The sequence below is a fragment of the Oncorhynchus masou genome, chromosome 22 (assembly GCF_036934945.1).
Source record: "Oncorhynchus masou masou isolate Uvic2021 chromosome 22, UVic_Omas_1.1, whole genome shotgun sequence".
NCBI classification, from domain to species: Eukaryota; Metazoa; Chordata; class Actinopteri; order Salmoniformes; family Salmonidae; genus Oncorhynchus; species Oncorhynchus masou.
The window spans coordinates 56,724,188-56,738,964 of NC_088233.1; the positions used below are offsets into that span (position 1 = coordinate 56,724,188).

General features: G+C 41.4%; 1 protein-coding gene across 2 annotated transcripts in view; it reads right to left on the reverse strand.

Moving 5' to 3' along the window:
* Positions 1 to 756: 756 nt before the first annotated feature.
* Positions 757 to 14,777, reverse strand: part of osbpl5 (oxysterol binding protein-like 5) — a 118,412-nt gene continuing 104,391 nt past the window's right edge. For both annotated transcript variants that reach the window (XM_064930625.1, XM_064930626.1), the window contains 10 exons: positions 12,557 to 12,653; positions 12,309 to 12,407; positions 8,872 to 8,969; positions 6,385 to 6,474; positions 5,770 to 5,903; positions 5,488 to 5,667; positions 5,151 to 5,286; positions 4,655 to 4,769; positions 4,367 to 4,469; positions 757 to 3,164 (listed from right to left, as the gene is read on the reverse strand). In XM_064930625.1, coding sequence (XP_064786697.1) covers positions 3,029 to 3,164; positions 4,367 to 4,469; positions 4,655 to 4,769; positions 5,151 to 5,286; positions 5,488 to 5,667; positions 5,770 to 5,903; positions 6,385 to 6,474; positions 8,872 to 8,969; positions 12,309 to 12,407; positions 12,557 to 12,653 — 1,188 coding nt within the window. In that variant the 3' untranslated portion in view covers positions 757 to 3,028. The remainder of the gene's footprint in view (positions 3,165 to 4,366; positions 4,470 to 4,654; positions 4,770 to 5,150; positions 5,287 to 5,487; positions 5,668 to 5,769; positions 5,904 to 6,384; positions 6,475 to 8,871; positions 8,970 to 12,308; positions 12,408 to 12,556; positions 12,654 to 14,777) is intronic.

Here is a 14,777-nt window from a genome sequence, read left to right on the forward strand (position 1 = left end):
AAATCCCTGAAGTTGGAGAATTTTTACTCCCTCACCAACTTCAAACATCTGCTATCTGAGCAGCTAACCGATCGCTGCAGCTGTCCCATTTTCACCTACCTCATCCCCATACTGTTTTTATTTATTTACTTTTCTGCTCTTTTGCACACCAATATCTCTACCTGTATATGACCATCTGATCATTTATCACTCCAGTGTTAATCTGCAAAATTGTAATTATTCGCCTACCTCATGCCTTTTGCACACAATGTATATAGACTCCCCTTTTTTTCTACTGTGTTATTGACTTGTTAATTGTTTACTCCATGTGTAACTCTGTGTTGTCTGTTCACACTGCTATGCTTTCTCTTGGCCAGGTCGCAGTTGCAAATGAGAACTTGTTCTCAACTAGCCTACCTGGTTAAATAAAGGTGAAATTAAAAAATGAAAAAAGAGCTTTGGGTGTCTAGAGATGTAAGTTCAATCAATTATTACCATTACATGTTTTGCCATCGTCCAGACCATGCCTTTGTAGAGACGGAAACTGGTACTAAATTCCAAAAAGGTATCAAATAAAAAAGGAAGTGGTTAAAGTGTTTCCGAAATAATTTGCTGGTGAAACTTGCATCCAGAGAAGCAAGGCGACACAACGTCCGCATTCTTGAAAGTCAGGACAATCCTTGTTCTGCAGACACATTCTTTTTGTAGTTGACATTGTTTATTTAGCAAGCAGTAGGCATTTATCATTCAATTAAGTGGAGTTTTATAGTTATGTGATGACATCAAGGGACCGGCGTACCTTAAATTATTCGCCAATCATTTATTTAAAAAAACATTTTCCATCATCATTTGTCGGATAAACCTGGGTCTATGGAAACCTGCCTAGTGTCTACTAGCTAGGCTGTAGGACTTTCCTTACGACACTTATAACCAGACGTGACTTTCAGCACTGACCATTTTGTGGAGAAACTCAATCAAAAGAGCAAGAATGGGTGTCCAGTCAAAATGTCAATGTTTACTGTAGTGATACAGTATGCAACAGGTATCATTTTTTTTTTTTAGCAAAATCATGTTCTTTCATTCTCATATGACAAAAAGATCTGTGTACATGACAGTAGAGTGCAAAACAAAAGAACAAACCGTGAATCAAAGCATTCAAAGTCAAATTTCTACTTCCTTCATCTCATTTTCCCCATTGGGTGCCTGGACAAGGGCAAGTTTACACCAACTAAAGAGGTTGGTTTTTCAATTTTGACCCTAATGTTTGACTCCAACTTGCCTGACTGTCCGTACGTACGAGTAACATCCCAAGGCTAGATCACAGACCTGGTTCCCCTGGTACACCTGGGTCATGTTCAATAGGGTACAACCCCTTTTTAAAACAGAACAGAAATTACTGTCAAGTCCAGTGTCCCGCCCTGTTTCAGTCCATTTTCCTGTTTGGTGCCTAATGAACAAGGGAGAACAAACTTACTCGCGATTGTCACCACTTGCATCCATCTTCCAAGCGGAGTATGATCCGTAAATCAAGGTGAATCACACAAATACATTCTGAATCTCATTGGTAACACAGTGCTTGTGTGTGTGTGTGTGTGTGTGTGCTCCAGACAAATATATACATATGGGTATATTGACCCCCAGTAATTACATTGAGAACAGTTCTTCCAAACAGTGCCGTCTGAAGTACATTACACACCCGACCCATCAACATCCTCATTATCCTATACATTATCCTATACATTATCCTATACCCTTAACAGTCTTTCGTTGTTTCCTTTCTTCTCTTCCCCTGTTCATTCTCTCTACACCGCCAATCATCTGTCCTCTATGGCTGATTGTCTACACCAGAGCAGTGATTCCCTGATGGCGCTACAGACATACACCGACAGACCCACATCCCCTTTACCTTTCTAACCTGCCTCTCTCTGCCTTCGTTTATATATGTCAATATAAACACACACACACACACACACACAAACCTGTAAACAAGTACTCTTTACCTTTCAGGTTATAAATACTGTTTTGGTAAAATCATCATCATCATCATCATTATTAAAGATGCACTACGCAGAAAACATTTCCCGGTTGCAAAAATTCTAATTTGCCAAATTTCAGTTTATGTGACAAAACAAGCAAGTATAGTGTAGAGTATAATTGTACCATCTAAACCGCTGGCAAATATATTTAGTATTTTCAGCTGTTTGAAGCTAGTGTACAAAACCGAAAGCAAAAAGACACAAAAACAAAACTTAATGGGAAGCATAGAAATACAGCACATAGAACATATCTACGGCTTGCTTTCAATCAGTGACAGATCTATAGCACATATTTCTATGTGAATTTGGTCCGATCGCCCAAAAAGTGACATATTATAGATCTACACAAAAAGACAATTGCTTTATTGGAAGTTTCTTTTTCTTATCTCGAGTTCACTTTGTTTTGTCGATGTCACATTGTTTTCTCTTCTTTTTGGCTTCAGCGTTAAGGCCCAAAGTCTGTAGTGAAGGTGGACTATTAAGGACTCCAAGCCGTAGTCCATCAATGCCCATAGGGCCTACTGTACGTACACACAACACACACACACACACACGCACACAATAGTATTGCAAGGGGAGTATAAAAAGTACACATCCATTAATAAAAGACAGGTGGAACATCCTCTTCTGTAAAACAATAATTCCTTCTCATTCCTATTAAAAAAAGCTAATTCAGTCCTTATTCTCACATTCATCTTTAAAAAAAGACACCCCCAGTCAGTCCACTCTTTCTTTTTTGATCTCTTTCTGTCGTGGTCTTCTCAGTCCAAAGTGCTTGGGTGCCGTGCTGTCTGGCTACACTGGAGTGCGCTCTGCTCCGCTCTGGTTGGCAGGTGAGTGGTGGCTGTGGGTGGCTGTGTTTATTGCTATGGCACCTGTGGCCCTCCCGTATCAGGAGAACAGGACGAAGCTGCCCCTCCATCTAATAGTTAAGGTCAGGGTTAATAGGGAGTGTCGAGCTGATCCTAGATCCGTGCCTGGGGGGGGGAGGGTAACTTCTGTTGTAGGGTAGTTCAGGTGAAAATGTAGTTGAGGAAGAGTTGTGAGAGCAGGAGGACACACAGGATGAAACAGTGGCGTCCAGTTGGTGTCACATTGTCCTCAGTCTCTTGACGACGGCCCAGTTGACGACCCAACGCTATCAGGTTCCTACGGAAGGACAGGCGGGAGAGTTTCAGTCATCTATCGAACTTCTAAAATCTGTCCTTTCCCAGCATTGGTATGAACTACAACAACTTGAAATCCTGCTAAAACTGAAGGTGCCCGAGTTGACCAGGAGGGGGGCAGAGTTGCTCTGTCATCTCCATCTTGCAGCGTCCTGTTTATTTTGTGCACAGTGCATTCAGAAATAATTCAGACCCCATGACTTTTTCCACATTTTGTTAGGTTACAGCCTTTATTCTAATTGATTAAATTGTTTTTTCCCCCTCATCAATCTATACACACAATACCCCCATAACGACAAAGCCAAAACAGGTTTTTAGAAAAATTGAAATATCACATTTACATTAGTATTCAGACCCTATACTCAGTACTTTGTTGAAGCACCTTTGGCAGCGATTACAGCCTTCTTGGGTATGACGCTACAAGCTTGGCATACCTTAATTTGGGGAGTTTCTCCCATGGTCACCTCCCTGACCAAGGCCCTTCTCCTCTTATTGCTCAGTTTGGCCGGGCGGTCAGCTCTAGGAAGAAACTTGGTGGTTCCAAACTTCTTCCATTTAAGAATGATGGAGGCCACTGTGTTCTTAGGGACCTTCAATGCTGCAGGAATGTTTTGGTACCCTTCCCCAGATCTGTGCCTTGACACAATCCTGTCTCGGAGCTCTAAAGACAGTTCCTTTGACCTCATGGCTTGGTTTTGCTCTGACATGCACTGTCAACTTTGGGAACTTATATAGACAGGTGTGTGCCTTTCCAAATCATGTCCAATCAATTGAATTTACCACAGGTGGACTCCAATCAAGTTGTAGAAACATCAAGGATGATCAATGGAAACAGGATACGCCTGAGATCAATTTCGAGTCTCATAGTAAAAGGTCTGAATACTTATGTAGATAAGGTATTACTGTTTTTATTTGCAAACATTTTCTAAAAATCTGTTTTCGTTCGATCATAATGGGGTATTGTGTAGATTGCTGAATATGATTTTTAAATTTAACCTATTTCAGATTAAGGCTGTAATGTCACAAAATGTCAAAAGCCGAGGGGTCTGAATTCTTTCCGAAGGTACGGTACGTCGTTGTGCCCTTGAGCAAGGCACTTTACCCTACTTGCTCCTGTAAGTCCCTCTGGATACGAGTGTCTGCTAAATTATCTTTTATGTTTAAAAAATGTGTGTGCTCTCTTACCTCTGGATGTCTTGCTGTGTCTTCTGTATGGATGCGATGGAGGCCTCTATGAGGGCAATGTCCTTCACTTCCTTGTTGCACCGTGTACACTGGCTCAGGTACCCTAGTAATGTGACAAGGGAGAGAAAATCTATGTTTGGTTTACTGATAGTCTGAGGATATGTATGGGCATCATGGGTTGTGTGTGTATGTACATGCATGCATGTGAGAAAGTGTGTGTTTTTGACTTACCTTCATTGTCAGAGGACTCATGTGTAGGTTCTGACGTGGTGAATGTGTGCGTCTTACCTTCATTATCAGAGGACTCGTGTGTAGGTTCTGGTGTAGTGCTGCTGCTCTCAGTGTTCTGGCTGCAGCTAGACGGCTGGCTGCTGCCTTTCCTGTGTTTCCCATTCACCTGGGCCTGAGACACGGGCACGCACGCATGACCACACCAAACACACACACACACACACACACACACACACACACACACACACACACACACACACACACACACACACACACACACACACACACACACACACACACACACACACACACACACACACACACACACACACACACACACACACACACACACACAGACACGCACACCTGTAATGTCCAATTATCACAAAATTGAAGCCAGACTATTGGTATACCCAATATGGTAACTGGTCCACAAACACCAGAAGACTGCATTGAGTGTCCAGTCTAATTGACATTCTATGGTTAGAACTAGTCAGTTTGGCAAAGAAACCAAGATTGAAAGAGGGAACATCTGTGTGTCTCTCCCGTTTACCTTCTGCTGGCTAGCCCAGGCTGAGGCGCGGCTGTACGCCAGTCCTTTATGTCGCCTCTGTGATTTCTCCTTGGTCTGGATCACCCCGTGCTTCTCAAACTGCACCAGACAGCGCTCAGGGTCCCATGGCCGTGTGCTGGAGAGGAGGGAGGGAGGAAGGGAGGGTTCACATACATACCAGATCTTCAGGTGGGGAAATGTATTCTGGGGTTTGTGTGCCAGTGTGGATGCAATGTCTGTATTAGTCCTGTTATATTTGTAATGCCATTTAGTGTGTGTGTATGCACTCTATCTATCTGTGTGTGTATGACCACTTGGTGGTGTGCTGTGTCCATACTCTATGTGTGTGTATGTCCATTCGTTGGTGACAGAGTCCAAGTTGAAGAGTCTGGGGCGCCAAGGTTGGTCTCCACGGTCTTTGGCCTGATTCCTCTGAGCCTCCTCCAGTACGAACTTCTCCTGGGTTGCCTGGTTCTGGTCACGGTCCACTATAGCACTGGTCACATGCTGCCACAGCCTGCAAGGCACACATACACAGATAAAGGTCTTAGGAGAGCTTCCATCCAATGTATGTAAAAGCCTGCAGACAGAACACTGTGGTGTGTGTGTGTGTCCTTACCTCTCCGACTCAAACTGCCCTTGCTGGTCCAGTTGTACCACCTGCCTCTTCAGTCTGGTGCTGCGGACCTCTGGAGTAGGGTTCCACAGGTGCTCCTGCTGCCCTGACTTCTCCTGTAGGAACACCTCACCATCCTGATCACACACACACACACACACACACACACACACACACACACACACACACACACACACACACACACACACACACACACACACACACACACACACACACACACACACAAGTTTTGTGCTATTTACACATATGCCTTATTTTTGTACATTGCCAATGCTATTGTATGTTGTCCGTCCATCCATCCATCCATCCATCCATCCATCCATCCATCCATCCATCCATCCATCCATCCATCCATCCATATATCAACACGTCACATCAGAACACCTCTTGCTGACCTCCCCTCCTGGAGAAACACCTTTCAATCCTGACAACAACACACAGACACTTTCAATAACAAACAGGGGAGATGGGGATATAGTGTGTGTGTGTGTGAGAGAGAGAGAGAAAGAAAGAGAGGGATATTGTGATAGCACATAAGAGAGAGTGAGAGAGGGTGAGGGAGGGGAGAGAGAGGGAGATGCATGCATGTACTCTTACCCAGTGTCCGTCCACAGTGGCCAGCAGCTCGTCTCCCTGCTGGATCTTTCCCGAGATCACGTTCACACTGCTGGAGCCTCCCAGGAAGGGCTACAATACAGAGAGAGAAGACCGTCCCCTACAGGTGACTAGAGCAAGACAGAACAACCCTGATCCTAGACCTTATGAGCCAACTTGATCTGAATCTACCGCATGTAATGATATAGTGCCATGTGTCACAGTTAGACCGGGATTTCATCTGATTGCCTTTACAAGCACATTGTCTCCATGCATGGATCGAATCCTACCGGGTCATTTTATACATTACACATCCTTTAAAGGAACATTTAAAAATAATAAAACATTTTAAAAAGTACCTTTTGGATGAAACTCAACAAACTCAGTTATAATAACCGACCGTCACCCCAGTTTTTATCTTGCCCCTTTACTGTTTTGTCTTTCTATTTGCTTTCACGCAATGGCTAGTTAATTTAATTCATAAAAAATTACTTTTGGGTTTTCTTGGGTCTGATAGCGATTCCGAATTTTTGGGGACAAAACGTTATCTGCTGATATACTGTTTTACAGCGGGGAAATTAAAAAGTACAATTGTCCACATAAATTGCTATCCAAAAGAGCAATTGTCCAATAAATATGTTTCAAATGGTGATTTCTTACATTGTGACAATAATGACATCATGGCCACAAGTGTTCAGATAACCAGTATTTAAAAAATAAAAGGTTATCGGTGAAATTTTCAGATGATATCGAAATATCATTTAAAAGGACAATATCAGCCTATAAAGTCGGTGAAACGATACAGTTGAAGTCAGAAGTTTACATACACCATAGCCAAATACATTTCAAGTCAGTTTTTCACAATTCCTGACATTTAATCCATGTTAAAATTCCCTGTTTTAGGTCAGTTAGGATCACCACTTTACATAAGAATGTGAAATGTCAGAATAATAGTAGAGAGGATTTATTTCAGCTTTATTTTCTTTCATCACATTCCCAGTGGGTCAGAAGTTTACATACACTCAATTAGTATTTGGTAGCATTGCCTTTAAATTGCCCATTCTTACTGACAGAGCTGGTGTAACTGAGTCAGGTTTGTAGGCCTCCTTGCTGCACATGCTTTTTCAGTTCTGCCTACAAATGTTCTGTAGGATTGAGGTCAGGGCTTTGTGATGGCCACTCCAATACCTTGACTTTGTTGTGCCACTTTGCCACAACTTTGGAAGTATGCATGGGGTCATTGTGCATTTGGAAGACCCATTTGCGACCAAGCTTTAACTTCCTGACTGATGTCTTGAGATGTTGCTTCAATATATCCACACATTTTCTACCTCATGATGCCATGATTTTCTGTCCCTCCTGCCGCAAAGCATCACCACAACATGACGCTGCCAGCCCCGTGCTTCACGGTTGGGATGGTGTTCTTCGCCTTGCAAGCCTCCCCCTTTTTCCTCCAAACATAACGATGGTCATTATGGCCAAACAGTTCTATTTTTGTTTCATCAGACCAGAGGACATTTCTCCAAAAAGTATGATCTTTGTCCCCATGTGCAGTTGCAAACCGTAGTCTGGCTTTTTTATGGCGGTTTTGGCGAATTGGCTTTTTCCTTGCTGAGCGACCTTTCAGGTTATGTCGATATAGGACTCATTTTACTGTGGATATAGTTACTTTTGTACCTTTTCCTCCAGCATCTTCACAAGGTCCTTTGCTGTTGTTCTGGGATTGATTTGCACTTTCCGCACCAAAGTGTGTTAATCTCTGGCAGACAGAACACATCTCCTTCCTGAGTGGTATGACAGCTGCCTGGTCTCATATACTTGCGTACTATTGTTTGTACAGATGAACGTGGTACCTTCGGGCTTTTGGAAATTGCTCCCAAGGAAGAACCAGACTTGTGGAGGTCTACATATTTTTTTTTCTGGGGTCTTGGCAGATTTCTTTTGATTTTCCCACATGATATCAAGCAAAGAGGCACTGAGTTTGAAGGTAGCCCTTGAAATACATCCACAGGTACACCTCCAATTGACTCAAATTATGTCAATTAGCCTATCAGAAGCTTCCCGAAGCCATGTCATCATTTTCTGGAATTTTCCAAGCTGGTTAAAGGCACAGTCAACTTAGCTTATGTCACCTTCTGACCCACTGGAATTGTGATACAGTGAATTATAAGTGAAATAATCTGTCTGTAAACAATTGTTGGAAAAATGACTTGTGTCATGTACAAAGTAGATGTCCTAGCCGACTTGTCTAAACTATAGTTTGTTAACAAGAAATTTGTGAAGTGATTGAAAAACGAGTTTTAATGACTCCAACCTAAGTGTATGCAAACTTCCAACTTCAACTGTATATGGGTCTGCCTCTAGTTCTTTTCCCTCTCATTGCGCTTCATTGTTTCACCAAAGTATGTTTTTATGTATTTTGTATTTATGTTTCTGTACAACATGGAAAAGATGCGAACTTAGGAAGTACACACACAAACACACACATACCTTCAACTTGAACTCCAGTTCTGCCACATATTTGGTTTTCTCACACTCAATAGTGATCTTCCCTCCCAGCTCCAGTGTCATGGTGCCATACAGAATACCTAATATAGAAACAAAAGCAACATTTACACACACACACACACACACACACACACACACACACACACACACACACACACACACACACACACACACACACACACACACACACACACACACACACACACACACACACACACACACACACACACACACACACACACACACACTCTCCTATCATGAACAATATAAAAGGTCAGTGAATGCAACAGAGCCAGAACAACAGTGTAAATACAGGAGCTACAGGCAAGCCACTTCAGACAGAAGTAAGCAGTCAGTAAATGGGCCATGCTCAGTTAACATGCTCAGTTACCATGCTCAGTTACCATGCTCAGTTACCATGCTCAGTTACCATGCTCAGTTACCATGCTCGATTACCCATCTAAATAGTAGGCATTTTGGTTATGCAAAATAAAAATGCTGGTTAATTGGTGCTTTTCATCTATTTTGAATTCGTTGCACATTGAGGAGGAGAATCTTTTCAGACCCAGCTGATAATCAGATAAGGGGACTGGGTGTTTAAGCAATAAGGTTATTGTGCTATAACTCCTGACTAAGGGCTGTTCTTTGGCCCAAGGCAAAGCCGAGGCCCGGGAACAGCCCTTCGGAGGGAGTCATCACACGATAATCCCCGGGTACTCAAGCAATATTGCTTTTAGTAAATGGTTGCCAACATAGTTATATAAATATTAATAAAAAAGTTCTCATTAACATTCTAACGAGTAAAATTGTTTTTGCATTCTGAATGTGCAAGTCAAGCGGGTTGGTAATTTGTTAATTCTATTAATTTGACATTGCTATGCTAAACAAAATCACTGGAATCTAGCTGGCAGAGATTTAATGATGATGAGACAAGAACTTCCATAAATATTGATTTAATAAATATCTAATAGGCCTACATAGGCAACAACTAGTATGGTTGGCGAGTCCAAGCTAACAAAGCTAGTTGGTGATGTTAATATGGTGACGTTTCCGTTGATGGCACACGACGGGAAGAACTGTCCATGGTCTGGTGCTGCCAATAACTTGAGTGAGCTCTCACACTGGCCACTCACTGCCATTATTTCCCCTTGCCTTCAGGCCCGCATCGCACAACTTTTGCATTCTTAAGTTGCTATCCAAGCAGGCTGATCGTTATTTTCTCATATTTTGACCCAGGTGTTAATTCAAATAAATATATTAATTTGACATTGCTTTGCTAAACAAATCACTGGCTTGAAGCTAGCTAGCAAAGCTTCAATGCTGATAAGAGACAAGAACTTCAATAAATAATGATTTAATACACTGAACAAAAATATAAATGCAACATAGTAAAATCTTTGAAATTGTTGTGAGTTACACTTCATAAGGAAATCAGTCAATTGAAAAATTAATTAGGCCCTAACCAATGGATTTCACGACTGGGAATACAGATACGCATCTGTTGGTCACAGATACCTTAAAAACAAGGTATGGGAGTGGATCAGAAAACCAGTCAAGTATCTGGTACCACCATTTGCACCATGCAGCGCAACACATCTCCTTTGCATGGAGTTGATCAGGCTGTTGATTGTGGCCTGTGGAATGTTGTCCCATTCCTCTTCAACGGGTATGCAAAGTGGCTGAACATTGGCAGGAACTGGAACACGCTGTTGAAAACGTCGATTCAGAGCATCCCAAACATGTCTGAGTATGCAGGCCATGGAAGAACTGGGACATTTTCAGTTTCCAGAAATTTTGTACAGATCCTTGTGACGTGGGGCCGTGCATTATCATGCTGAAACATGAGGTGATGGCGCCGGATGAATGGCACGACAATGGCCTCAGGATCTCATCACGATATACAGTGGGGCAAAAAAGTATTTAGTCAGCCACCAATTGTGCAAGTTCTCCCACTTAAAAAGATGAGAGAGGCCTGTAATTTTCATCATAGGTACACTTCAACTATGACAGACAAAATGAAAAAAAAAATTCCAGAAAATCACATTCATCTTTAGGAGACAGAACGCGTCTCCTCCTTGAGCGGTATGACGGCTGCGTGGTCCCATGGTGTTTAAACTTGCGTACTATTGTTTGTACAGATGAACGTGGTACCTTCAGGCGTTTGGAAATTGCTCCCAAGTTTGAACCAGACTTGTGGAGGTCTACAATTTTTTTTGATTTCCCCATGATGTCAAGCAAAGAGGCACTGCGTTTGAAGGTAGGCCTTGAAATACATCCACAGGTACACCTCCAATTGACTCAAATTATGTCAATTAGCCTATCAGAAGCTTCCGAAGCCATGTCATCATTTTCTGGAATTTTCCAAGCCGTTTAAAGGCACAGTCAACTTAGCTTATGTCACCTTCTGACCCACTGGAATTGTGATACAGTGAATTATAAGTGAAATAATCTGTCTAAACAATTATTGGGCAAATTACTTGTGTCATGCACAAAGTAGATGTCCTAACCGACTTGCCAAAACTATAGCTTGTTAACAAGAAATTTGGGAAGTGGTTGAAAAACTAGTTTTAATTACTCCAACCTAAGTATGTAAACTTCCGACTTCAACTGTATTATGAAAGTACGACAAAGACCATTACGCAGGCACTGGAATAAGCAGATCAGAAATGCTAGTTGCTAGCTAGCATTAAACTTATCTTATGAAAAACAATCAATCAATCATAATCATTAGTTAACTACACATGGTTGATGATATTACTAGTTTATCTGGCGTGTCCTGCGCTGCATAGAATCGATGCGGTGCATATTCGCAAAAAAAGGACTGTCCTTGCTCCAATGTGTACCTTTTGCTTTTTCATTATGGGTTATTATGTGTAGATTGATTAAATAAAATATGTGTTTTGATCAATTTTAGAATAGGGCTGTAACGTAACAAAATGTGGAAAAAGTTAAGGGGTCTGAATACTTTCTGAATGCACTGTGTTTTTCAAATGACTGAAACCAAATCGACACTGTGTAGAAATGATAACGGACCTACAGTCTTATAGTTTCTTGAATGTGTCCAGCTCGCTAAATAAATCAAAGAAATGTAAAGCTAGACAGTCAGGGAGTATTGACAATTCCAAAAACGATGAATAGAGGACTATCCTTTGCAAATATTTACGCACAGGAAATGTTGTAGACTGAATTAGCCCCCGGTGCAAAATTTGTTTTGTTTAGATTTACTTGTATTGGGTTCTGATGGGGTATGAATGTTGAACTAAGCTCATGTTCATTTTTTTAATTTTTTATTAATGATATGAATATACATAAGCCCAAAAATGGATGCAGCAATTAAGGATTCAATGTTAGAGTTGCTCAGAAAACCAGAGATATTTAGATTCCAGAAAGACCGTTTATGGATTTTTTAAAAGTAGTACCTTTACAGTGGGCGTAAGGCATGGTGATGACGTACTCCTCATCCCTGCCCAGCAGCATCAATCTGGCCCTGCCATCCAGTATGGCAGACAGAGAGTTACCTGGAATAGGACATTAGAATTTACACCGATCAACCTGGTCTCAGATCTGTTCATGCTATAAAGATCTGTTTCATAGACATAGGCATAGAGTAGACAGAAACACCATGAAGCTCAATTTAATTCCCGACATAACAGATAAGCCAGCGTACCGTAAAACTTGGACTTGGCCAAGATGCTGCCGCTGATATAGAAGCCGTCCTTCTTGTTGCAGACGTAGAAGGCAGAGATCGGTGGGTGGTGGGAGATCTGAGATAGAAAGATAGGGAGTGTGTTATTTAGGGCAGTGATTCTCAACTGGGGAAGTCGTGACCCCCATGGGGGCCGCTGGAGGATTTTAAGGGGTCGCCCAACTTGTATAAAATAATATCTAAAACACGTGCACCGCTTATTGTTGTTCACTTTACACGTGCAGCGAGTCCGCAGTAGTAAAATGGCTAGTTATGTTCGAACTCTGAGGGTTCTTGCGCTGCACACACTCAATGACCAATAAATAACATTCTCACCCCCCCCCCCCCACACACACACACACACTGATCCAATGAACTGACATTTCTCGACATACACACTGATCCAATAAAAATGTAATTCTGCAACATTTTGTTTTAAATGTGACACATCCAATCAGATAATACAGATATTTTTCTGACAGCTACAGTTGCAAGAAAAAGTTTGTGAACCCTTTGGAATTACCTGGATTTCTGCATTGATTACTCATAAAATGTGATCTGATCTTCATCTAAGTCACAATAATAGACAAACACAATCTGACTAAACTAATAACACCCAAAGAGTTTTCACATTTTTATTGAAGACGTTGAGTAATCATTCACAGTGCAGGCTGGTAAAAGTAAGTCAACCCTTGAATTTAGTAACTTCTAGATCCTCCGTTAGCAGCAACAACCTCCACCAAACGTTTCCTGTAGCTGCTTATAAAACTTGCACAACATTTTGAACCATTCCTCCCTACAAATCTGTTTCAGTTCATCAATATTTCTGGTTTGTCTTGATTGCACAGCCCTCTTCAGGACATGCCACAGCATTACAATTGGGTTAACTTCTTGCGTCGAGCAATCCCGGATCCTATTTATAGCCTCAAGCTCATTAGCATAACGCAACGTTAACTATTCATGAAAATCACAAATGAAATGAAATAAATATATTTGCTCTCAAGCTTAGACTTTTGTTAACAACACTGTCATCTCAGATTTTCAAAATATGCTTTTCAACCATAGCTAAACAAGCATTTGTGTAAGAGTATTGATAGCTAGCATAGCTATAAGCCTAGAATTCAGCCAGCAACATTTTCACAAAAACAAGAAAACCATTCAAATAAAATCATTTACCTTTGAAGAACTTCAGATGTTTTCAATGAGGAGACTCTCAGTTACATAGCAAAATGTTCAGTTTTTCCTGAAAGATTCTTTGTGTAGGAGAAATCGCTCCGTTTTGTTCACGTTTGGCTATGAAAAAAACCTGTATCCAGTCATAGCCTCAAGCTCATTAGCACAACGTAATGTTAACTATTTATGAAAATCGCAAATGAAATGAATGTGCTAGCTCTCAAGCTTAGCCTTTTCTTAACAACACTGTCATCTCAGATTTTCAAAATATGCTTTTGAACCATAGCAAAACAAGCATTTGTGTAAGAGTATTGATAGCTAGCATAGCATTTAGCGGGCAACATTTGCACAAAAACCAGAAAAGGATTCAAATAAAATCATTTACCTTTGAAGAACTTCGGATGTTTTCAATGAGGAGACTCTCAGTTACATAGCAAAATGTTCAGTTTTTCCTGAAAGATTCTTTGTGTAGGAGAAATCGCTCCGTTGTGTTCATCACGTTTGGGTACCAAAAGAAACACGAAAATTCAGTCATCAAAACGGCAAACTGTTTTCCAAATTAACTCCATAATATCGACTGAAACACGGCAAACGCTGTTTAGAATCAATCCTCAAGGTGTTTTTCACATATCTCGTCATTGATATATCGTTCGTGGATGTCTACTTTCTCCTCTGAATCGCTTGGAAAAAGACGTGCAGCCGAAGATGACGCACCAATTTCGACGGAGGACACCGGGCGGACACCTGGCAAATGTAGTCTCTTATGGTCAATCTTCCAATGATATGCCTACAAATACGTCACAATGCTGCAGACACCTTGGGGAAACGATAGATCGGGCAGGCTCATTCCTTGCGCATTCACAGCCATATAAGGAGACAATGAAAAACAGAGCCTCAAAAATCCTGCTCATTTCCTGTTTGAAGTTTCATCTTGGTTTCGCCTGTAGCATCAGTTCTGGGGCACTCACAGACAATATCTTTGCAGTTTTGGAAACGTCAGAGTGTTTTCTTTCCAAAGCTGTCAATTATA